We start from the raw sequence: 24,063 nt of genomic DNA on the forward strand, positions 1-24,063 counted from the left end.
ATCTGTTGATATGTAAAAGGCCTTCACTTAACTCACTTATCCCAGTGTCTACTTACTTTAAATATCTTAAATGAGCTGTAAAATGCTTTGTAGCCCAATCACCTCATCAGTCGTGGAGTTGTGTTTACCTTCCCCTCAGTCTGCTGTGTTCATCCATCACTGTTAAAAGTTTGAACTTTATAACTTTAAAAAATGATAAATACTCATAAATAGCGATGATTAAACTAGTAGATAATTAAACATTAGCCAAAATAACTTAGTAGTAACAGAGACAGTTACGTGTCAATTAAATTTGTCTATCTTCATGGACATAAATTACATACACACATGGGTTTCACAGTATGTATGACGGTACCTGCTATTTTTCTAAGCCTTTACTCTAGATAACTAGCTAGCATAAGGCTAGCATAAGGCTTGGTTATCTTCAAATTTAAATAATTTGAAAAGTGGTGTTGGGGGTTTTTGAGATCAAGGAACACATTAATGATGGTATGACTAGGAAGAACTCAGTTGACATCCAATTCTTCCTTCTAATCTTCTCCCATGACTTTCTCCATTTTTGTTCCCAGGAAAAACACGGTGAAATTTTCCTGATTTCCATGTTTTCCTGATCCTGTTTTCCTGATCCTGTGCTGGGGCCATAGGCCGACCACTGTGGCATAACCTTTAATCCAGTTGTATTCTCTGTTATTGCCACTTCTCTATGGGTGAATATTGGTTACATGGCGTAATGAAACACAGCAGGAGGTCAGAACCAATCAGCATAGCGGGATAGCTTGGACGGTCCATTCCCTAGTTGGCCAGATTCTCTCTGATATATGGTAAACAACAAGTATTGTGTTTAATCCAACATTTCATTTTAACTGGTGGAGGTAGAACAGAGGGTAGTATTAAGTAAATGAAAACGTGAGGTGTGGTGGGTCGCTGGCTCCACTCACGGAACAGGGCATCTTGTGAAGACCGAAAACCCATGGGGGTGATGGTGCTGGGGGAGGGGCCTCTGTGGATCATCCCACAGATACTTGATCAGATCAAAGTCAGTAGGCAAGGTCAACACCTTGTGCTGTTTGTCATGTTTTTTGAGTTGTTGTTAAACCGTTTTTGTGTGCGTGTCTGTGTCAGGCTGCATCCTGCATCAAGGAGTGTCATTGCTATGAGGTGGGGGTATCTGGTCTAGTCTAGATGGGTGCTACATGTCTAATGCTGCATTCATTTTACCTTGGAAATCTGAGTGGGAATGACCTCACACTCAGGTAGTAAACGTTCCAGTTACAGAACAACAGCACAAGATGGCGTGTCCATGAAGTGCTTGTCCAGATGTAACTTGGTGGAAACTTGGTGTGTTCCATATTTACAGTTTTAGAGTGCAAAGAGAAATAAAGGTTTTTAAAAAAATCTTGATATAAACTGATATTTTTACTATAATGTTAAACTAAATTTAGGCTCTTTAAGTTACGAAAATTGCAAATTGAACAGATTACTTGAACGCATGAGTTTTTTACTATAATTATTTGCAGAGATGAAATCCACATAATTGTAGTAAAAAATACACTATTAATCACAGTTTGCCACAATGATATTTCACACTGTTTGGGTTTTACCAGGCTATTGTTTTTAGCCATTGTTCGCATGACGTGGGCTTGTAGTTCCCATATAACACATGAAAAACTTAAATTACACAATAATAACATTTCAACATATACATGTCAACTCGGGCATAGTGAGGATTCTTTAACTTTCCAAGCAGGATATCCAGCTAAGAGGGGGGCGTTCCACTTCAAAATTCCATTTCAGAACTCGGAAATTCCAACATCCGAGTACAAATGGAACAACAGTAAGTAACATCCACATGAATACCAGGTCCAGAAGTTTCCCAGCAGAACACTGAATTGTCACAATGTCAATGGTCAATGTTATTTACTTCTCCTGTCTGTGGTCATAGTGTTGTGTCTGATTGGTGCAAAATGCCAGCCAGGTCCTGAATTCTCCTTGTCCTCACACTCTCTCTGAATCCTGTGACTTAACTTGAATGTCACTCATTAATTAAATTGTTGCGAACACAACACGTTTGTTTGCCTACTTGTTGGACCTGATTATGAGGATGCAGTCCATTGTCTACTTTAGTTTTGCCAAACCGGAGCTGAATTATGAACCAGATTCTTTCTCCAGTTTATACATTTACTTACTCTTACATTTTTCATTGTACACTGTGCATTTTAGTAGATCATGGTTGGAAAGAAACAAAATTCTGAATTTATTTTCTGGACGTTTAATGTTCAAAACAAGCTACGTCACCTGGTTGCAGTGTGGTATGTTCACTTTTCTCATTCTAAAGAGACTAACCACATCCCAGACCGTTCCTCCTCTCTCCCTCATTCCCTTCACCACTCCTCCTCCTGACCAGCTCCTCCTCCACTGATTCCACACGGTCGACTTCCAGTCCTGACGGCTCAAATACTGGAAGAGGAGGAGCAGGACATCTGTGGGAAGTGAGATTATGAAACAGGCCTCCCGTCCTCTGCTGACCCCAGCAGCTACACTAGCAGTTCATGATAACATGCAAACAATTGTGACAGGATACATGTTGGACTATATTAGGCTCTGTTTGAGTCTGTGGTTTAGATGTATGATTTTCACGGTTGGATTTTCCTCTTGTGTGCAATGTGATACGTGGGCCAGATGCTGCTCCAGGTCACCTTGTTTTTAAAACCATCTGAAACGGCTTAAACTCTCAGTGCAACCCAGAAACATACAGTTCAACTTAGAACACTTTGTGGGCTCGTATTCATATTTGTTTTGTCTTAAAGCTTTCCGTGTTTGACTGTGTAACATTAACTCGAGAGGACATAAGGAAAGTGCATCTCACAAGTAGTACAAGGTTTTTGGCTATACGAGTGTCATGGAATATTCATTTAACTTTATCTCTTACTTTCAGTGTGTAGAATACTCTGGTTTATGACCAAATACCTGCAAAATTATTGACATTCCCATTAGCCACGGCTTGAGTTTAGTGCTAATTAGCAAATGGTAGCATGCTGACATGCTAATTTTAAGTAAGTAAATAAATCTAAAGAAATCTGCTTGTTAGAATGTATTATTATTTTATGTCTGTTTCCACATTTCCACTGCTTCATCTTTTCGTTTATTTTAGCCTCTACCGTAAGCTTGCTGAATTGTAAGCTTCTGTGGCTCCCAGATGCTAACCGTCACTTAGAAGTGACACAAATCATGTCGATGTTACCAGTTATAAACACCCAAGTTTTTTTTGTGTACACAAGATCATGAGTTGCTACAAGCTGTTAGCGTGGCTTTAGGCTCTGCTTGTTTTATGATATACACATTTTTTTAGACATGTCAAGTAAGAAACCTGACAGTTGTCACTATTTCCTACGGAGAAGAATTATTGTCAAAACTGCCAAATCTGTAGCAGTTAACATACTGGTGGTTACATTTCAGTCTGTTTACAACAAATACGAGTGCAGTGGCTGTCTAACACTCTTAATTAATGCCGAACTGTTTTTCATTGTGAATCCTACTAAGCTGTTTGCAAGTAGAACTTGAGTACACTTCTCTCATTTTTTTCGGTTCTACGGGCTGGATGAAGCTTTAATTTGATCTGGAGTTGGAGGGGGTTCAGTTTCAGCCTGGCCAACATTCCTCAGTACGTTTCACAGCAGACTCCCCTGCTCATCCACATGTGTGCATTTGTCAGTGCCATCTCATTAAGTATATATGCTTATCGTCCTAATGTTAATTCAGTTTACCCAAGGGTAGCTCATTGGAAATGTAAATGCTGGCTTCGGGCTTGGACACGGCTCATGTCTGTCGACCAAAAACAAGATTTTTTTCATGGTGGGATCATTAGAAGAGAAATCACTTCACCCCCCCACCCTCTTAGATGAACATAAATGCTCCCTCACTTCTCTGTAATTTAAGAGCCACCTCGGTCTGCAGTCCAGACATGTAAAGAGAGATGTGAATGTGACGGCAGATGTGTTGTTTCATGAGGCAGCCGTTTGCCTGTGAGGATGTGTTGCTCCTCAGAAGCAGAGAGCAGCACAGGCCTCTCAGCTGCTCCCTTGAATACTAACTCTGAAGAAAATAGGTCATTCACCCTTTTTTCTAAAAACTTTGCTGTTTCTCATTCCCCAGGTGGCTGGAAAATAAAAAAAAAATCGGAAAGGTGGAAAGATGCCACTTTTTAAAATGAAACGCTTGACACTTGATGTCTTTTCTACTTTTGTAAGCTGTGACTAAAAAGCTGTCGGCTGATTTGAGTTCATTGTTTCCTCCTTTGCCCTTCCCCTCCTTCTCTTCACAGGCTGTCAGCATCAATAAGGCCATCAACACACAGGAGGTCGCTGTCAAAGAGAAGCATGCCAGGAATATCCTTATATTGTCTCAGAGAGAGAGAGAGAGAGAGAGAGAGAGAGAGAGAGACAAATGTGTTAATTTCCATGTGTGTGCAGAATCATTCTTCCTTGACTGGAGAGTCACACTACTGCAAACTTAGTGTATCCCTCATCATCTCCTGCACGTGGTCCTGCTGCAGACCTGACTTAATCATGAGTGAAATTAACACAAAAGCTTTGAGGACTTTTCTTCCAAACACACTTAAAAGAACATAACAACAAAATCTGCAGTTTGGCTTTTCCACATAATTAAGCTGTAATTATTTATGTGTAGACACGCAACAGATCAGTCTGAAAACAGATTTTTTTTCAAAATTAGTGAAGATTTAGGGCTGTCAAGGAAATTAAAGACATGCAAGACTGAAAAAACACCATATACTATATACACAATATTTATATATAGAATTATAAAATGAGTGAATTGAAATATCTGAGAACAAAAAAAATACATACGGATGAGGAATTGGGCAAACAGGCGAATGGCTTGAGGCAGAAAAGATTTCCTGTAGCGTTCTTTGAAACTGATTTAATTTGCATGACTGACCATATTTTTTAATCTGGTCTTATTCCAGTGTGGTCTAAATATACCTGATATATTTTTTTTAAATTTTCCAGTACATTGGAAGGGACAAATATGCGTACTACCTAATTTATTAGTCAGAATGTTTTATTAGTGAAACAACACAAAACAGTGACACATGTATTGGAGAGAACCCTAACCCTATCAAAGATATTATTATCTCGGAGGATGTGTTGCATCTGTGCGGCGGACTATCCAGCATGGTGTGCCTTTGGCAAGGAGAAAGAGGGCTTTCTGTAGCAGCTGCATGTTGGGTCAGCAAGGAGTATTTGAGGCTCGACATAGTCCCTCTGTAACTTCATTCATCCCTTCCTGATTTCCCGAAACTACAGGTCAGTCGGGGGGTCCTGATAACAGAATGTGTCGAAATGGTGGCGTTCTAATCATTTACTCTGACTGCCCTAGTAAAAAAAATAATATAACCAGACTGAGCCTACAAAGGGTAAAAAAGAAAGGGAGAGAAAGACAAAAGAACAGGAGCACCATCAGTCAGCGACCAGACAAACAGTAGAACAGAAATGCCCTGTGCTGTAACCCAGTGATCCTTGACTTTCCCTGTCACCTTGCATCTTGGGGACCCATCATGAGAAAGGCGCCCACACCTTCTGGGCAGCGGTCAACCGGCTCCCTCTCTCCAGCAATGCGGTGCTCTGCTGGAAGTTCTGCCATGTCTTCCACAAGCTACTGCGAGACGGACACCCAAACGTACGTAACCGTCTCCACTCAGAGCAGCAGCCTTGTCGCTCTTTTTCCTCTTCAGTTTACCTGTGTGCACGTATAATTTCCTATGCGTGATGATTTTCTAAAAGCTTTGCCTCTGCGTGATCTCTTTTCTCTGTTTCTGGCATTGTCTCCGCAGGTGATAAAGGACTCCATGAGAAACAAGGCTGATTTAACTGATATGAGCAGGATGTGGGTAAGGAAGGGCACAGAGATTATCACATTATGTCATGCCTCATATCCCAGCATGCAGGCACACGTCTAAGCAATTTATGTCTCATTTAATCTCCTCCACTGATGACTAGGCAGTTTTTTGTTTGCTTTGTTAAAAAATTAATTAGAAGTGAAAATCATTTTCATCAGGATTTTAAACAGAATCATTTCTAAAAAGGAAAAAGTATAGATAAAGGTATTGAACGTGTCTGTCTTTAAGTAGCACAACCAATTTCATGTGTAGCGAGGCCATATGTATCTGCCACCAAGATAAATACAGATTGATGTTCTAAAAAAAAAATCTTAGTATAATAGTTTGTATCTTCATCGGTTATGAAGTGGTTGTTAGATAGTTGTGGTAGGTAATAATCACATGTTTTTCTTGCGCAGTACTTTCGTCTGTAACAAATCCAGCACTTGCGAGTGGGCTGTGCCTAAAATGGCTCGCGGGATCACAACTTTTATTACCAAAGTGGACAGGAAATATTTTATTACTCTGCTCCCTTTAATCACGTCCAAGTAGGTTATGACAGCCGAGGGAAAAAAAAGATGGAAGTGTGTCCAGAAGTGCAGCGTAGAGCTAGATGTAAGCCTTGTCGAGGAATTTTCAAATTGAACTGACTACACTGAGCTGTGAAGCCGTACTTACTGGTGTTCTGCTCAGTTATTTCAAGAAAAATAACCTCATCTACAGTGCTTGAATAGACTGCTTTTCTAGTAATGTCAACAGAAAACAATGAATCTTTAAACTGAACTCCATGAAATGTTTTCTACCTGTAAAGTGATTCTTAATTCCCAAATGTAGCCTCACAATCTGACCCATCAAATAAAGGAGGAAAGTAATTAAAGGAGCTGTGATTTTGTGCATCAGTCTCAGTGTACATCCACCAACTGTCCTCCTTGTTGTCATTGTCGCAACAGATTACATGATTGTTTGCCATCGGCCTACTGCCATCAGAGTAGAGTGACAGTGACCTGCTGAGGCTGTGTGTAGATGAGAGGTGTTTTTTTGTTGGTGAGATTTGCATCGGTCTCAGCCTTCTGATGAAATTCAGGAGGTTTATGTAGTAAACTTTTAGCCACAAGCTCTGATGAGTCACTCTCCAGTGAAGAAACACTGAATTGGGAGGAGGCCTTGATATTCCTTGTCATACTCAGTTTTTGCTGATGTCATTAGGTAGAATGTGGGAAGTTTAGTTTGCTGTGACCAAGGTTGCGCTCTCTCTTTCCTGTCATTAGCACTGTGTCCCAGGCTTGAAGAAAGAGGAAGTGTGAAGCAGTTGGTCAGAAAGCTGCAAATATTTCATTTTCTTCTCTCTATGTAGCCCAGGAAAAAGACTGAGGTGAACTGTACTTTTAGATTCAACTGGTTCATGGTAGCCTGGCATAGACACACAATTATTATCAGAATATGAGCATTATGTGAGAAAGAAAGAAATGCCATAAGATAGTCCCATGACCAATCGGAGCATTTCCTTTAAAGTAATTTTAAACCAGCCAGTGGAATCTAAACATCTCACTTCTCAGACGGCAGCCATTTTATTGTAAACAAAGCAAGTCAACGGCCAAACAAGCATGATGAATTCTGAACAGAGCTATGCCAGGCCAAATTTCCCTCACCAGGGTTTAGGTGAGGGAAGTTTATGGTGTTTTTTTTAGTAGCAAGTCAGGAGCTGACAGTGACAAAGACCTCCACTATCCTCTTCTTATTTACTTAGTATGGATAATTCACTTAAAATAAGAAAGAATTTGGTTCCTCCGTGACTCTCTAGTCCTGCAGTAAGAAAAGACATTATGTTCCGACTTTGATTGCTCCTATTTTCTCTTGATGTTTCTCCCACAGGGTCACCTGAGTGAAGGCTATGGGAAGCTGTGCAGCATCTACCTCAAACTGCTCATCACTAAAATGGAGTTTCACATCAAAGTGAGTTGGCCTGGCCTATAAAACCACAGCTCCAGTCTCCCTCATCACTCATTATCTTCGTGTCAGACTCTCTTTTTAGTGCTGGCGTGTCTCTGCGGGGGTCTTTATAGAAAATTCCAGCTTTCACTCTAATGGGCTCTCAAGAATCTGTAATGTAGCCTTTTTATGAGGCAGCTGAGCGGAGGGACCAACAGGCAGCTCTGGTGTTATCACAGGAAAATGTGGTTAGTTGTTCCTCTGCTGAAGACCGGAAGGTAGATCTTGCCCAAGGTTGAGAGGACAGTTGACCAAGACACGGCTTGAGAACCAAAGGAGTAGGAGGAGTAACATGACATTTGACTTCCCTTCTCTGTTGCCAGTTTTTGCTAGATCTATTGTAATATACAGCAGCATGCAGGCTAATCTACAATAAGATGTGTTTCAGATCAAACTTATTGAGTTATTGCGTAGGTAACCCTCTTTTGATTTGATGTTACATTTGATCATTCTTTGTCTTCTCCTTTTCATTTTCTCCTGCTGTGAACTCAGTATGACCCCTTGCTCAAGTATTATGTAAATTAGCATAACAGGCATCCAGTGCACTGTCTGCTTGATACAGAACCACAGTTGTCTTTTGACTGCATGCAGCTGGCCAGACTAAAAGAGCTTCAACTGACTATCCTTTCCACAAAATAAATAAATAAATGTGTATTTCAGTGTTTTAGTTTGGCCTAGGTCCCATCCACTAACATGGAGGAGGTGGAGCTTATGACGTATACTGCAGCCAGACATCAGGGGGAGCTCTACTTGCTTTGGCTTCACTTTTGAAAAGCTGTTTCATTTTTATACAGTCTATAGTAGCAAACCTTTAGAGAATTGTTTTGGTTTTGGGGGCCTGAGTGTCACGGTTTTCTCCATAGCTGTGGAATGGGAGAATGGTAGAGACAGAACAAGACCCTTGCATAATCTTTATATACTGTATAAAGCACAGTGTCACTCTGGAACAGTGCACATTAATAGTGCAGCACATTAAATCAACTAACTTCTGAGCTGTCAGATTAATTATAAATGGGACATTTAAGCGAAAACTTTTTAAACACAACTTAAATGAATGAAGATTAATGTACAAATGAGAACATCCTTACATCCATGAGCTTTTTTTCATTTTAAGACAGGATTCTTTAGCAGGCACAAAAAATGAAATTAGTACCAGCTCATGTACATTTACTGATACAGGAATAGGTAAAGGTACATAGATATAGATGACATTGGGGTGGTGTTTAGCTCAGTGGGTAGAGTACCCTCCCCATGTGTTCAGGCTACAGTCCTTTCCTGTCCATTAAAGGCCAAAAAGCCCCAGAAAATAATAATAATAAAAAAAGATATAGATAACATATGCAGAATAATTATTTATAACACAAATGAATGAATGTAAAACTATTAAAGCCTAGATAATTTAGGCATTTACTTAAAGCTTCAAAATGAGCATAAAACATCACATGCTATTATTACAGTAATATACGTATGTGTGGAAGGTAATTTGCATGTAGCTGCTGCACATCCATTAACCATTCTGGTCCCCAGTTAGATGACAGTGATGTGATAATGTAATATGAGACCGTAGTCCCTGTCTGGTGCTCTGTAGCTAAGGCTTTGTTTCTCTCTCTCTGTTCTCACAGTGTTATGTGGGTGCAACCATTGTCAATAAAAAGCTCAAGAGCATACTAAGTATTAGTATTACTGTTATTATTATCACAAAAATAGTAAATGAAGTAGTGCAATATGCTTTGATGCTACATCGCTATTTATAGATGACATTAACAAGTAGGTTAATGGCCAGTTGCCAGTAAATAGTCACAATTCTGTCTCAGATGGACTTCAGGATGCTTTAACTTTAGTTTAAAGTTAACTGTAGTTTCAACCTAAATCCTTTGTCGTCTCTTTCAGAACCCTCGTTTCCCCGGCAACCTTCAAATGTCAAACAGACAGCTGGACGAGGCAGGAGAGAATGACGTCAACAACTTGTGAGTGCTGATGCTTGGGCTGCTGGTAATGTTGTTAACATCATCCTATTGATGAGTTTCAGCGTTACCTCTTGCCTGTGTGGACAAATGTGTGAAATAAAACCTCATCGTGACCTGACAGTTGGACATGAATATGCCAAATTGTGCAGTTCATAGCCATAGTCTGTTTTAAATCCAAATTTATTTGTGCTCTACGTTCTTTTTATGGACATGAGTTTATTTGGCTTCCTAAAGCATGACAAAGTCAAGTTTGTAGAATTTCACATATAATAAAGTAACAGAGACACTTCAGGAGGCAAATCAAAAGAATTTAAAAAAAAGCAAAGATTAATGCAGTGTTTCAAAGTAAAGACATGGATCAAGAACAAGGGAAGGAAGGCTGGTGTGACATGAGATTGTCCAGATTGAACTGAAAAATCTTTTGGCATTCTGTGCCAGATAAATGAGTGTGAAAGACTGTAATTTCGTCATCTCTTTCTCTCTCTGTGTCTTCTAGCTTCCAGCTGACCGTGGAGATGTTTGACTACCTGGAGTGTGAGCTGAACCTTTTCCTGGGTGGTAAGTTATTCCTCTCTGATTCTGTGCTACCAGTTGTGCTTATCGAAGTTCACACTTTGTCCGACAGGAAGACGCATTCTGACTGTTCTACACATAGTGGTTTGAGACACAGATGTGAACTGATGTTATCAGCCGTGTCACCAGAGCTCCTCCTCGTTTGACTCAGCCAGCCATGACGCTCTTAGCTGTTACATACTGTACTCTGGCCCTGTTGTTGTTGTCTGGGTGAGTCATCCTGGGTTAATATGTATTAAAGTATAGCTCGGGCTAAAAATAGACGTCTGGGCTGTGACCAGCAGCCGAGGAGAAATGCTGGAAAAGCTGTGCACCTCCATTCCTGAATGATCAGGAGGAAATTACATTCTCCTATCTATTTATCATGCCTTTCTTCCTACGTCCTGGTGATTATATTATCTCCTCCTCCTCCCCTTTCTAGAAATATTAAGCAAACCAAAAATCTCTTCCACTTTTCCTCTCTTGACTTTGAGACTTTCCATGACACACCTCAGATTAGAGTCAGAGACATCCAAATATCGAAGCTCTTGTCAGTTTCCTCGTCTGGTCTGGGGTATTTTAAAAGCATCACGTCATCTGGACCTAAAGAGGTCTGAGTTGTGTGTGTGGGGGTGTGTGTGTGTGTTGTAGCTGGGCAGGAAACCACACCTCTACACTGCAAAGAGACTCAGACTTTTAGGGATGGTGTGAGCAGGGCGGCAGGGAAATGAACCAGGCGTGTAATGATGGAGTCAGAGAATCAGTCAAACAATCCTGTCAGTGTTCAGGTTGCTGCTCCCTCTCCGCTCCACTTAAAACCTTTTCCCTGCTTTTTTTTTTTTTTAATCAGGAGTGAGCCATATGTTGCTTTCAGGCATGTATTAGTTAAATGTGGTCGAGGCAGTGAAATGAATAGTGAGTGCGGCAGCGCAAGTTGATTGACTCATGAAAAATTCATGATTGATGAGACTCTCTGTATGTGACTGTGTCTCTGTGTTTGCGTTAATCATCTCCAGTGCACACGTAACGCAATGAGATCACACAACTCTGTGCGTATACGTATCGTTATTAGGACTACAGTAATTGATCAAGTGTGTGTGTGTGTGTCTCCCCGCAGTGTTCAGCTCTCTGGACATGTCTCGGTCGGTGTCGGTGACGGCGGCCGGTCAGTGTCGCCTGGCTCCCCTCATCCAAGTCATCCTGGACTGCAGCCATCTGTATGACTACACCGTCAAGCTGCTGTTTAAGCTGCACTCCTGTGAGTCAAACACCTGCTGATCAAGTTGCACAAATACGGGATCAATGATATGTGGACTCACTTCCACCCATGTTTTGATGTTCATGTGCAGCTACTAGTTACACTGTTCATTGATTAAATCACTGGTCATCAGTTGAGGTTTTTCAGATTTAAATCAACTTGAATTTAAACCTTATTTGAGTGCTTGGGCTTCAACGTGAAACAAGCAGTTAATATTGTATTTGAGAAGCTGGAACAAACTAAGATTTGGCATTTTACATTAAAAAATGACTGAAAGATTTAATGGATTTTACTTAATGATGAAATGTTTATTACTATGTTCATTTAAATGTGGATTGGATCAATAACTCTATTACAGGACCTGAAACTTTTCCAGCTGTCTGTTTTATTACTTTAGCACAGCTGTGACAGAAACATGAACATAACAATGGCTCAAATCAGAAATCAAAGACCGTACGTCTGAACTACTTGGGGAATTCCTTATTAAATTGGAGAAAAGACTATTATACGGTATATATTAGTGTATATACTATCTTGGTCTCCCAAACATCGTCGTATTGAGGTTTTGAATTTCTAGCCGTATGTTTGATTCTTAATGCACTGCAGTACGCGCATACTATTTAAAATCGCTGAAATCGTCTTCAAAGATTGAAAGATGACACGCTCTTCCCAGAGTCCAAAGATTTCTTCTGGCTTGTGAAACCTTTCAAAGCTTTGTTGAATAAATTCATTCAACCCTGCAGCTTCAGAATGTTTCAGAGCAGATGTTTTAAGGATGTGGAAGCTGTCACATGCAGGCTTTGATGCATTCATCAAATCCCTTCAAATGTGTGTGCATTCAGACGTGTGTTAATGCTGTTTGTATACACAACACACTGCATGTGCATAATTCCTGACCACCTTCCAAGGCCTGATGTGTCTTTTTGTGCGTTTGCAGGCCTTCCAGCTGACACTCTCCAGGGCCACAGAGATCGCTTCCAGGAACAGTTTAAAAAGTATGTGCTTCACACACATGCAGAAAACCAGTCAGTCACAGTTTCTCTCTGACTGGCTGTGACCCAGAGGACTGAGCTCCCTGTACCGTGCTGAATGAATTTTCAAACCTTTCTTCTCCGTCTGTCATTCTCATTCTCTGTCTGTTCTTCATGTCTCTTTCTCGGTTTCAGGCTAAAGAGTCTCTTCTATCGCTCAAGTAACTTGCAGTATTTCAAGAGGCTGATTCAGATCCCACAGTTGCCTGAGGTGAGGACGGCCCTCTCTGTCTCCACATTACACACAGTTTAACCACATCTCAGCCCCACCATGGCCAGTGACGCTTCTTTCAGGTTTTTGGTGTTTAAGCCACGATATCTTGGCTTAAATCATATTTAAATCTGATGTTCAGATAGTTGCTCATTTATTTTCTGTTACTCAGCTGATTGGCAGTAGCAGTGTGTATGTGCGTGTGTATATAGTATATAATATCATATTATAAGGAACAAATGTCAATATTCATAATCCATTTTTACAGTTAAGATCATCATACCCTACATTCTAAACCTTACTCCGACAAGTTGCTGCCAACATCAAAATCCTGGAGGCAAATCACTGAAACACCTTCATGCAGATGCAGGAAAATTGACAATAACCATCCAGGCAGTTTGAAAATGAGTTGCTGATTAACTTCTTGCAGAACCCTCCAAACTTCCTGCGTGCGTCAGCTCTGTCAGAGCACATCAGCCCCGTGGTCGTGATCCCCGCCGAGTCGTCATCCCCCGAGTCAGAGCACGTGGTGGAAACAGACGATCTGGTGGACACAGACATCCCCGCGCTGCCGGTAACTACACAAGACAAACATCTCTGACTGGTACCTTCTTAAACACAGGCAGTCTGTTTTGGAGCTAGCTGGCTCCTTGGCTCGTGTTTCTTTAATCAGCAGTCAAACGTTTAAGAAGGATGTTGTAACCTCGTCACTAATGAACCTGATATTTCTTTGAGTAACCCTACTCTAAACATCTGGTTTATGTTTATGCTGGTACATCATGTTAATTGTATTCTCTTTCACGTACCTGGCTGTTGAACACACGAGTTAAAGAGGTAGATCTAATAAATGGTGTTTTGGACCCAAAATTCAATGAGAAAAGCGTTAAAAGCTTTAATAAGAAAATTGAATCCAGATAGAAGTTTTCATTTGATATGTGGACTTTTCCCTTTAAGGCTGCCGTGGAGACCAAGTTCGATGACCTGTTTGGCACCTCGGCCGCTATCGACCCCTTCAACTTCAACAGCCAGAACGGCATGCGCAAAGATGACAAGTAAGTGTCCTCACTCAGTGAACCTGTACTTCCTCCTTCTCTTACTAACAACTCACAGCGTCAGACGTTCCGAATATTTAGCCGTCCTATACTCGACCACTTGTTTGCATCAGTCCACCCAGTGCACATCGTTTCTGTCAGGTGGTTGTCTGATCTGGCGTCACAGCTTTAGATATGTGGTTGTGTGAACATATGGGGCTCACGTCACATCACATTCTTTTTATGCATTTTTTTAATGAATGCATTTCCCCTGCCATGGCCTGAAAACAACTAGTTAAAATGTATATATTTACATAACAGTGTATTTATGTATTGGATTAATGAGGGATCATTTTATCTGCATTCATCAGAGACCGTCTGATCGAGCAGCTGACGAGGGAGATCCAGGCGCTCAAAGAAGAGCTGGAGTCTTTCAGGCTAGAGGTAGAGAGACCACCGATATTCCCTTTGTTTGAGAAACTTATAAGAACTCTTTATCTGCATCTCTCTCTTGCTTTTTTCCCCATTGAAATTGTTTTTTTCTTCGTTCACCATCAGAGTGGTCGGTTGTGTCAGGCACTGAGGGGGCGTGTCAGTGAGCTGGAGGCGGAGCTCGCTGAGCAGAGCCACCTGAGGCTGCAGGCTGTAGGCGAGAGCGAGTTCCTGAAGGCGGAGCTGGACGACCTAAGGAGGGTCAGAGAGGACACGGAGAAGGAGCAGCGGAGCCTGACGGAGATTGAGAGTGAGACTTGATTCAGCTGATGACATAAAATAGAGGCTGTGTCTCACTTATAAACACTTCATTTGAACATCTTTGACCTTTTTCTCACCTTTTTGATCTTTCATTCTTGTAAATAAGGTTAAACAACAAGTTGAAGATTTAAAATTACTTTCACAAAATTAGTAATAGGGAAGGAAAAAGATAACAGTTGTCACTTAAAAAAAAATATATATATATATATATATATATTTTATCAAGTGATGCCTTTACTGTAGGAGCTATTTCCTCATGTTTTTGTAATGTTCTGTAAACTTGATGTAACCTCTGTGTCTTTAACCAGAAAAAGCTCAGGCCAATGAGCAGCGCTACACCAAACTGAAGGAGAAGTACACAGAGCTGGTTCAGAGTCATGCCGACCTGCTGAGGAAGGTGAGATAGACTCTTCTTCATGTTCCTGATCCTCTGCTCTGTGTTCTTGTTACAACTACACTGATCAGGCATAACAGGCCTCTGTGGATCAGACTGGTTCCAGTACATCCCACAGATACTTGATCAGTTTGGGACCTAGTGAATGTGGAGGCCAGGTCAACACATTGTGCTGTTCCTCATGTTTGTTGAGTTGATTCTAAAACATTTCTGTGTGTGTACCTGTGTCAAGCTCCATCCTGGGGATGTCTGTGTCTATGGGGTGGGGGTGTCTGGTCTGGTCTAGCTGGGAGGTACACGTCTAAGTAACATCCACATGAATGCCACGTCCAAAAGTTTCCCAGCAGAACATTAAATTGTCACAAGTTGATCAATGTTATTTACTTCTCCTGTCAGTTCTGGCTGATCAGTGTTCAAAACCTGGAACTTTTAAGTTAGATCACCTGCTGTCCTCCTACTGTCCCTTTTATTTCCCGCAAGCTGAGGACCAGAGCTCTGTCCCAACTGTTCTGTGCCCCATGTCTTTTACAGAATGCAGAAGTGACCCGACAGATGACAGTAGCTCGGGCCGCGCAGGATGAAGTGGACGCAGTGAGGAAAGAGATGCAAGAGAAGGTGAAGGCTGCTCAGGAGGTCGCAGACAGACAGGTAAGGATGAGGGACATCTTCCAACAACAGCAGAACACGCACAGAAACTCGGGGTCCAGCAGTTTCTTGGAAATGAAAAGAAAAATGGTTTAACATTGCATTTTTGTGACCTAGTCCGCTGGCGATAAAGTGAACCAACCAAAAACAAACTGCTTAGAGAAAGTGCATATTTTTTTTGTTTCTTTGAGCTGTCTAAAGTAAGATTTTGACTTGTCATTCCTAGGAGAGGGATCAGCTAGAGCAGCTTCAGGAGCTACAGAGAGAGCTGGTGTCCAGCCGGACTGAGCTGGACTCCCTGAAAATCACCATGGCATCATCACAGCAGGTCATTCTCCTTTCACACTCCTCACATGCAAAGATTATCTCAAATTTGCCAACTAGACACTTAAGTGTCTGCGATGAGTTTCAGAACTAATTTAAAATGCCTATTTTAAAAAAAGTACCAGCTGCTACAAGACAGAGAAGATTAATGACATGAATTTTTGTGGCCATGACTAACAGACCTGTGATCTTAATGGAGTACAGTCTAGATATGAGCTAATAATGGGCTGCTAGCGTCACACACACTCATTCCAGTCATCAATTATTGAACAATCTCACTTACACCAGACTTTAGCAGGAGGAGGCCAAAAGGTGAAGGTTCAGAAATCTGAAGTCTTTTACATAATAATATATTCAGAAAGTAAAAATCATCTACATCCTGGATCAGACAAACCTCTACCTGCTTGCTGTCAGTATTTGAAACAGGACTGAATCCTGTCTTTAATTTTAAATCAAATGATCTGATAGGATACATGTATGTATTTAGATGCCCCAGAACATCAAGCAAAGTGGTTCTGTCTGCTGTGGAGCGTTGAATCTCCCAGAAAGAAGTAGTTTTTCCTAGTGAATTGACAACACTGAATTCATTCTATAGAAAACATAACCATGGCTGACTTCAAGGCTGAAGAACTTGTTGATTTGCTACGTCCATTTTCTGGAAACCTGTCACATCAGCTGATTTGTGTCACATGTGGGGTAAAAATCTGCACAAAGAATGGATTTATTCCAGACAGAGGGAAATGGTTAGATCGAGCGCTTACGTGGATATTAGATGCTAATATTTGATTTGAATGGATTATCAAAGGTTTTCACCATCCCTCTCAGTCTGGTTTAAAGCTCGTTTAGATGGCTCTGCTCAGACTGGGTTGGTTACATGAAGCATTTTTATTCAGATTATTAGTGGAGTACCAAGTAAATGACTACGTGCTCAAAAGTCCAAATTTTCCACCATATTCAAACTAAATGTCCCTCTCTGCAACCTTCAGGCTACTTAAAAACTCTCACAAAATACTTGTCCCGTTCAAAATGTTTCTCTGTTTCATTATGATGTCAGCTCCTGTTTTAGTCTCTGACAGCGAGCAGTTCAGAGGCTCATTTATAGGCTAATGCGTTTATTTGAAGAGCGTTGTTAAAACCGAAGCAAGACTGCTTTCTCACTCCTCTCACAGTTTGGTTTTGCTATTGCTGGACAACTGAGTCAAGTGGAGCTGATGTTTATAACAGACTTTTATTTGAAAGAAAATACTAAAATTAAAACTAAATAAGCAAAGCAGTGGATTCTCTTCCTAACACCTGACCATGTTCTGATGTTTGGCCTCTTTCATTCTGCCTTCTTTACACCAGCATTTTATTGCAGGAGGAGTTTTATTCATGCCAGTGCTAACAAACTGATGTGCAGGAATATTTAAAGGATAACTGAATCAGTCTAACTAGCAGATCATTTGTACTGTTAACCCTCACGATCCCTGATGACTCCACTGAGAGACTGTGACTCCCAGTGTCCAATGTTTTTCTGTGCATATGCTGTTCCCTCTGCCTCTCACTTGTTTCTCGGCCTCCCACTCCCGAACTTCTATTTTTGTAGCTAGCATTTCTCAGCTCTGTCACTCTGTCCTCCTCCATAACCTCCATAGTCATTTTCTGACACAACCTACCCGTTTTCTGTCGCTCTTGTCCTGTGTTTCCATTGCTCTCTTAATCAATTCTGCTTCTTGTTTATTTCTTCTTCTCTCTGGGACCTGCTGGCATCCAGGCTGTAAGTCTTTCAGCTGTTTCTTTTTATACCTACATCTCATTATCTACGTCATTATCGATAGAAATGTTCATTGTAAGCATTGCCAGTTGCACAACCACTACTTCCCAATGCTCCCTTGGTTGTAACCTCAGTCCCTTAGAGTCTGTGCGGATCTCCACAAACTGAGTCTATATTGTTATAAACAGCGGCTGAAGATAAAGAGTTTTTTATTGTGAGGTCAGAGCACTCGAATCACACCACATCATGACATGTCCTGACAGCTATGTATTATCCTAACCATGTCCTCAGAATCATTTCCTTCCATTGTCAGCGTTCGTTTTTTATTGTTGTTGTTGTTTTGTGTTTTTTAAATCCCTCCTTCTTTTATTTCCCTGATGTAGTCAAGCGAGGTGCTCAGCACCCAGCTGGCTACCTTGGAGTCTGAGAAAGCCGAGCTGGTGCAGTCTTTGACGAAGGTGGAGGCAGAGCTGGTGGTCCAGGGGGAGGAGCTGCAGCGAGTCCAGAGCTCACTGGCCACTGAGCGGGAGAGTGGGGTGAAGACGGCAGAAACCCTGCAGAATCAGCTCAATGAGAAGGTGAACAACAGTCTCTCTTAATGAGCTGCAGGAAATCAACCAAACAAACAGGAGTGAACCGCATGTGTCCAATGAATATTCATATTTCTAACACAGGTGTGTACGATGAGTTTAAGCATGTGTGTGTGTGTGTGTTTTGGTCAACAGGAGAGCAGGGAGCAGGCACTGGAGAGCCAGCTGGTGGCGGCTCGTTGGTCCAGTTTGCATGGAGCAGTGGAGGAGGCAGAGAAGATCATCCAGGACTCTCTGGCTCAGATTGATGACCCGGCTCACATCAGCTGCACCAGCTCCGCAGGTCAGACACTGATCTCGATACCGCGAAACACAGTAGTGCATTAATGTTTCTCTGCTCGCTCTTATATATTTACCCATCCGTGCAGACTACCTTGCCTCCAGATGCCAAGCCTCTTTAGACTGTATGGACCGATTACATTCTGCCAGAGAGGCCTTCTTGAGTGACAGCACGGGTGAGATGGCAAAACAAAACACCTGCATCCAAATGGCAAACTTCTGTTCTCTTTTTGTTGAGACAGAATTATATGAACAAAATAAAACATTACATTTAACTTAAACATTTAAATTTCACTCTTTTTCAGTGTGGAAGGAAGTTTTCCACTATCCACAGATTTTTTTTTTGCTTCCAACTGACATTATCCTGAATATGCATTTGTTCACCCTTTGTTCACGTAGTATTTAAAGATTTTAATTGGTCAGGCCCTGTGATAGGTGGATATTTCTGCGATCTGTGATTAAAAGTGGTGTGTTTTTTCTCCATTTAATTTATAGCCTGATAATTATACATAATGTGGAATGAAATGTTGCTTTTATCAGCTCAGCTGTTCCTGAACACATCTTCTTGTTTAGCTTCATTCAGATTATTTAAACTGTTTGTGCAGGCGTGTCTGAGCTGGTTCGAGTGGTGACCCAGTGTGGCCACCTGGTGGGAGACACCATCGTTCAGGGTAGTGCCACCTCTCACATGGTGCCTGTGGAGCAAGCTGATGGTGAGTTTGTGGTCCAGAGAAAGCGAGAGATGAACAGAGTGTTGTCTCAACGCCTGTCACGATATTTATCTGTGGCTGAGTCAGTCAGCTCAGATGTGGACACGTTTGGACATGTCTGGGAATCCTGATGTTTTTCATGTGTTCAGTGAGGTCGGCCGGTGAAAATTTAATCTGTTATGACTGTCTGTAATGGAATTGTCGTATAATAAAATAATCTGATGAGCAGTCACGGAAAGTAACAGTAAGTACATTTACTCAAACACTGTATTTAATACTTTGAGGTATTTGTACTTTTCTAGTGTGAACACCCTTAACATTTGTGAAGGAAACACTGGACACATTTCATTTATCTAAAATCTCTACTTAATTTGAAAATGAATTATTTACACAATGGATAATGTAGCAATCTTTTAAAATACAACCCCAAGATTAAATCAGTAGTTGTGAGCACTTTGGCATCTGGCGTCCGGAAAACGGCAAGTAATCTGGTTTACGTTTTTTTTGTTAAAAAAAAAAAAGATACAATTAATTTCTTCCCTCTGAACTTTGCACGGTTTAATCTTAATAAACATTTACGCATTTCAATATTCCACCAATTATCAGGTGAGAGCAAAAGCCCAAAAACAGAAACAGATTTGTGCATCAGAACTTTTCTTCTTTCTTCATCATTAATCATGTCACAACCTCTCACAACTCTAGTGAATATAAAACTATATATAAAGTAGTGCAAACTAGCTCCATCTACACCAGCTACGATAGTAACTTGCTGTTTGCACCAGTAATAATAATCACTGATGACTTATAATAACAGTATAAGTCAAAGGAACCAAACCAGGATTTTTCATTGACTGGGATATTTTAACCACATTTTATAGCAGGACTGGATTTTTTCATGTCTCATGCAGGAGGAAGTGGAGTACATTGCGTTATTGGTTCTTTCACTACTTCTTCCACTGCAGCTGGTGATTCTGTTATAGTACCGTCTGAATATCTTAGATTTCTGCCACAGAGTTCACATTACTCCCAGAAATAGCTCTTTAGTCGTGTTTTGAAAGCAGCCAAAACATGCACGGATAGAACAAAATTGCTGACTTCATACATAAGTAATGTTTTTTAGCTCTCTTTGGGGATGGCAAGTCTAAACATGCCCAAATATAATGGAGCTCTGGCCAGCGGTCCTGTTTTACTGACTAAAAACAAACATGTAGGAATGAAAGTGGGTCGAGCTGCAGTGCGTAGCTGCAAGACCCGCCCAGTGTTGTTGTTTTTTTCTATACATATCTGACATATCTGAGTACAGCATTTGAGACTCTGTGTACTGACCTGCATCTGAGAAACAGGCCGACAGCTGCTGCAGTTAACTAGTTGACTCTTTGCTGCAGAGGATGCTGGTTTAATTAAAACTGCAGCTGCAGCCACAAGTGGCACTGTTGCACATCAGGGTTGCATGTTATATTTTCATAGAAAACAGACGATAACTCTTATAATGGAGCAGAGCTGAATAAAAACCCATTCGTCCAGTGTATCAGTATGTATATCAGGGCTTTTTGGGGGGGTTATTTGTGAAATTAAAGCCCATTTCATCCCTCCTCCTTGTTTCTCCCAGCCCTGTCGGAGAGTGTGAAGGCTTGTGGGGCTGAAGCTCTGGCTCTGCTGGGACAGATGAAGCAGGAGGACAGTCTGAGCGCAGCGGACAACAGCAAGTTGAAGGCAGCTCTGGAGGCCATCCTGGCTACTGCAGAGGTCCATACTTTATACACACTCGTCGTGGTACTCTGACACTGTGAATCATGCTGCTGAGAGATGAAGTGAGACACACTGTGACCGGAGTTCATGTAGGAAATTCTTAATAGTTGCGGTGAACTGGCTGATTCATCTCTGCTAGTATTCAACTTCTGTCCGCCTCTGGCTGTGTTTACCTGATCAACCTGCTTGAAATAATTCTGATTTGAGATTAGTATCTAATTTAATTGGAAATCAAATGTCCCAATAAGTGTTTACATTCCCAAAACATAAAGAGGAATAGAACTTTTTTGATTTGAAGATTTACACACTCAACACTATTGACAAAGGCTGCATCATGTCATCATTTATCTTTGTACTTTTTATCTGCATATCACTTGATGTTTACCCTTTATGTGCAAAATTATTGTATTCGTTCCAACTGAAGAGAAGCAATAGTTTTAAATATAAGGTGCTAATATTCAATCAATTCAATTCAATTCAGTTTTATTTATATAGCGCCAATAACAATACAAATCGTCTCAAGACGCTTCACAAAAACCAGCCTGCAACCTCCAGAGCAGCCTGAGGGCGACGGTGGCAAGGAAAAACTCCCTTTTAACAGGAAGAAACCTTGAGCAGAACCCAGCTCATATGGAGGGAAACATCTGCTGAAGGCCAGCCGGTTAGAAACAGAGGAGATAGAGAGAAAAGAAGAGCAGGAGAAACAAGATAAACAAACTTCTGTCATAGATAGATACATCAAGCAGAAGGAAACATGTAGGGTCTAGTAATATAGTAATATAGTAACTTAATATGTAATCCCCCTCAATCCGATTAAAAATTCCTTATTAGCCCAGCCTCTTCTGATTGAGGTCATTACATGGGCTATATTTACTCTTTTTAGTGGAATACCACTGTCCATGTAAATGCTGTCACTGAGTCAGTCTTGCTCGTTCCTTGTTTCAGAAACTGCGTCCTCGGGGTTTGGAGCTACAGCAAGGGGAGCTGGGAGATCTTGTGGAGCAGGAAATGGCTGCCACTTCCGCTGCAGTGGAATCAGCAGCTGCCAGGATAGAGGTCCATAAGCGTCTGTGTGTGTGTTTAGGCTCAAGCAGCAGACGTCTGTTTATGTGTGTGTGTGCGTGTGTGTGAAACATTGCCCTCTGTTTCGCTTTACAGCAGTATTAACTTCAAAGTGTCTATTTTCTCCTCTGTTCCTCTGTGTACCCCAACAGGAAATGCTCAACAAGTCTCGAGCAGTTGATACAGGAATCAAGATGGAGGTCAACGAGAGGTAAAAACATGTCACGGCCACATTTGTTTGCCACAGAGGAATCAGCCTGGAATCACTTTTTTGATAATGGGCTCAGAAACAGCAGTGACAGTCTGAGTTGGAAAGTCTAAACACGGAGTACAACAGACAACTGAATACATAAAATCTAAATGGTTTTAAAAAAGGAAAAATTTGAACCAGATCTCCCAAAGCAAGATCACCCTCATTACACTTACAAGAACAGCCCATTTTCCCAAAATAGAAATACAGCTGACCCACAAACAAACTTTCTGTGGCTTTGTCTTGGTTTCTCTCTTCTCATTGGCGGTAAATTGTAATTACATTGAAGAAGAAACCGTAACTGGAAGTATCTGTGTCCAAATCTTAGAAATATTAAAACCACCTCTTCCACGAAAGAGAAGCCAAAGTGCATAGATTGAGGAACGAAGTCATCCGTAAAGCACAGCAGGTGCAGCAAACTGAACCTTCAGTTATTTGTGAAACAACCAAAGGTCGTGAGCTAGAAAAGGAAGAGGAGCTTTTAGACGGTCTCACACTGAGGAGTGATGTGTGAAGAATTAGTCTGTGAAGTCTGCACAGGTCTTTTTTCATGAATTCAAACCTGAAGTTAGTTTCTGCAGCAGTTTCTGTATCTGCTGTGTGCTAATTATACGTCCTCACCCAGGGATTAAATTATTAATGTTAAAAATACAGTCACTGCTGTGGAAGGCAATTATGAAAAAAAAAACAACAACAACTACTGCAGCTACTAAAACAGTGAGGATTTAGGTCATTGCTTCAGTCATGCGTTAACTGGGACATCACACCTCAGAAGTTGACAACAGTTCAACAGACTTGACTAGAGCAAGCGGCTTCCGAGATTTTTTTGCACATGGCTATAAATGTGATGCTGTGCTTCCTATCGATTAGAAATGCTACGGCTACATCAGCTCCACTGTGTCAGTGTTGGTGTCCTCTGCTCTGTCGCCCCCTGTAGGATCTTGGCCTCCTGCACAGAGCTGATGCAGGCCATCAAGGAGCTTGTCCTGTCTTCCAAAAATCTGCAAAGGGACATTGTGGAGAGCGGCAGGGTGAGTTTTAATACTTGAGCAGTTTAAGTTAACAAGGAAGAGAGGAAGAAATCGGAGACATTAATGGCATGCTGACAGTCTGAGGAGTTATTAGATCATCAGGGTGGTTTCTCTGATTTCAGCATCACACTTTTCCAGACTGTAGTATTAGTTTTTCACTATAATTTAACATATTATAGATTAATAATTGCCAGGTTCTTTGGTAATGAATCCTAAATAAACCTTGTGCTATAAGACTATAATTATTCACATTTATTTTCAACATATACCCTTTTGTCCAACAGGGGGCAGCCTCAATGAAGGAATTTTATGTCAAGAACTCCCGCTGGACTGAGGGCCTGATCTCTGCCTCTAAAGCAGTGGGATGGGGCGCCACAGTCATGGTGTAAGTCTCCCGAGTATAAAAGTGGAGTGCAAGTAACTGTGCATGAAAAGGTGTAAATTTACTAGGAAATAAAGAAAGAACAAACAAGACAATAACTCCTTAGGGGTGTACAGTAAATCTCCATCAAAGTGATCCCCCAACAATGAAAAAGTACAAAAAACATGTCCAAATCTTTTTCTATATGCTAGAAGACATGTCATGAG

General features: G+C 41.1%; 1 protein-coding gene across 3 annotated transcripts in view; it reads left to right on the forward strand.

Moving 5' to 3' along the window:
* The window catches only part of hip1 (huntingtin interacting protein 1), a 45,707-nt gene that overhangs the window by 16,885 nt on the left and 4,759 nt on the right, over positions 1-24,063 (forward strand). For 2 of the 3 annotated variants that reach the window (XM_047593618.1, XM_047593620.1), the window contains exons 2-27: positions 4,322-4,385; positions 5,555-5,697; positions 5,852-5,908; positions 7,769-7,849; positions 9,776-9,852; positions 10,349-10,410; positions 11,522-11,662; positions 12,600-12,657; positions 12,829-12,904; positions 13,335-13,478; positions 13,859-13,956; positions 14,307-14,379; positions 14,494-14,677; positions 14,997-15,085; positions 15,614-15,730; positions 15,954-16,055; positions 17,805-17,807; positions 18,188-18,382; positions 18,530-18,677; positions 18,763-18,849; positions 19,279-19,386; positions 20,993-21,129; positions 22,078-22,188; positions 22,347-22,405; positions 23,382-23,475; positions 23,760-23,860. In XM_047593618.1, the coding sequence (XP_047449574.1) occupies positions 4,322-4,385; positions 5,555-5,697; positions 5,852-5,908; positions 7,769-7,849; positions 9,776-9,852; positions 10,349-10,410; positions 11,522-11,662; positions 12,600-12,657; positions 12,829-12,904; positions 13,335-13,478; positions 13,859-13,956; positions 14,307-14,379; positions 14,494-14,677; positions 14,997-15,085; positions 15,614-15,730; positions 15,954-16,055; positions 17,805-17,807; positions 18,188-18,382; positions 18,530-18,677; positions 18,763-18,849; positions 19,279-19,386; positions 20,993-21,129; positions 22,078-22,188; positions 22,347-22,405; positions 23,382-23,475; positions 23,760-23,860 (2,609 nt within the window). The remainder of the gene's footprint in view (positions 1-4,321; positions 4,386-5,554; positions 5,698-5,851; positions 5,909-7,768; positions 7,850-9,775; positions 9,853-10,348; positions 10,411-11,521; positions 11,663-12,599; positions 12,658-12,828; positions 12,905-13,334; positions 13,479-13,858; positions 13,957-14,306; positions 14,380-14,493; positions 14,678-14,996; positions 15,086-15,613; positions 15,731-15,953; positions 16,056-17,804; positions 17,808-18,187; positions 18,383-18,529; positions 18,678-18,762; positions 18,850-19,278; positions 19,387-20,992; positions 21,130-22,077; positions 22,189-22,346; positions 22,406-23,381; positions 23,476-23,759; positions 23,861-24,063) is intronic. The other variant, XM_047593619.1, reaches the window with a different exon arrangement.

The sequence above is a fragment of the Mugil cephalus genome, chromosome 9, assembly GCF_022458985.1.
Source record: "Mugil cephalus isolate CIBA_MC_2020 chromosome 9, CIBA_Mcephalus_1.1, whole genome shotgun sequence".
Taxonomy (NCBI): Eukaryota; Metazoa; Chordata; class Actinopteri; order Mugiliformes; family Mugilidae; genus Mugil; species Mugil cephalus.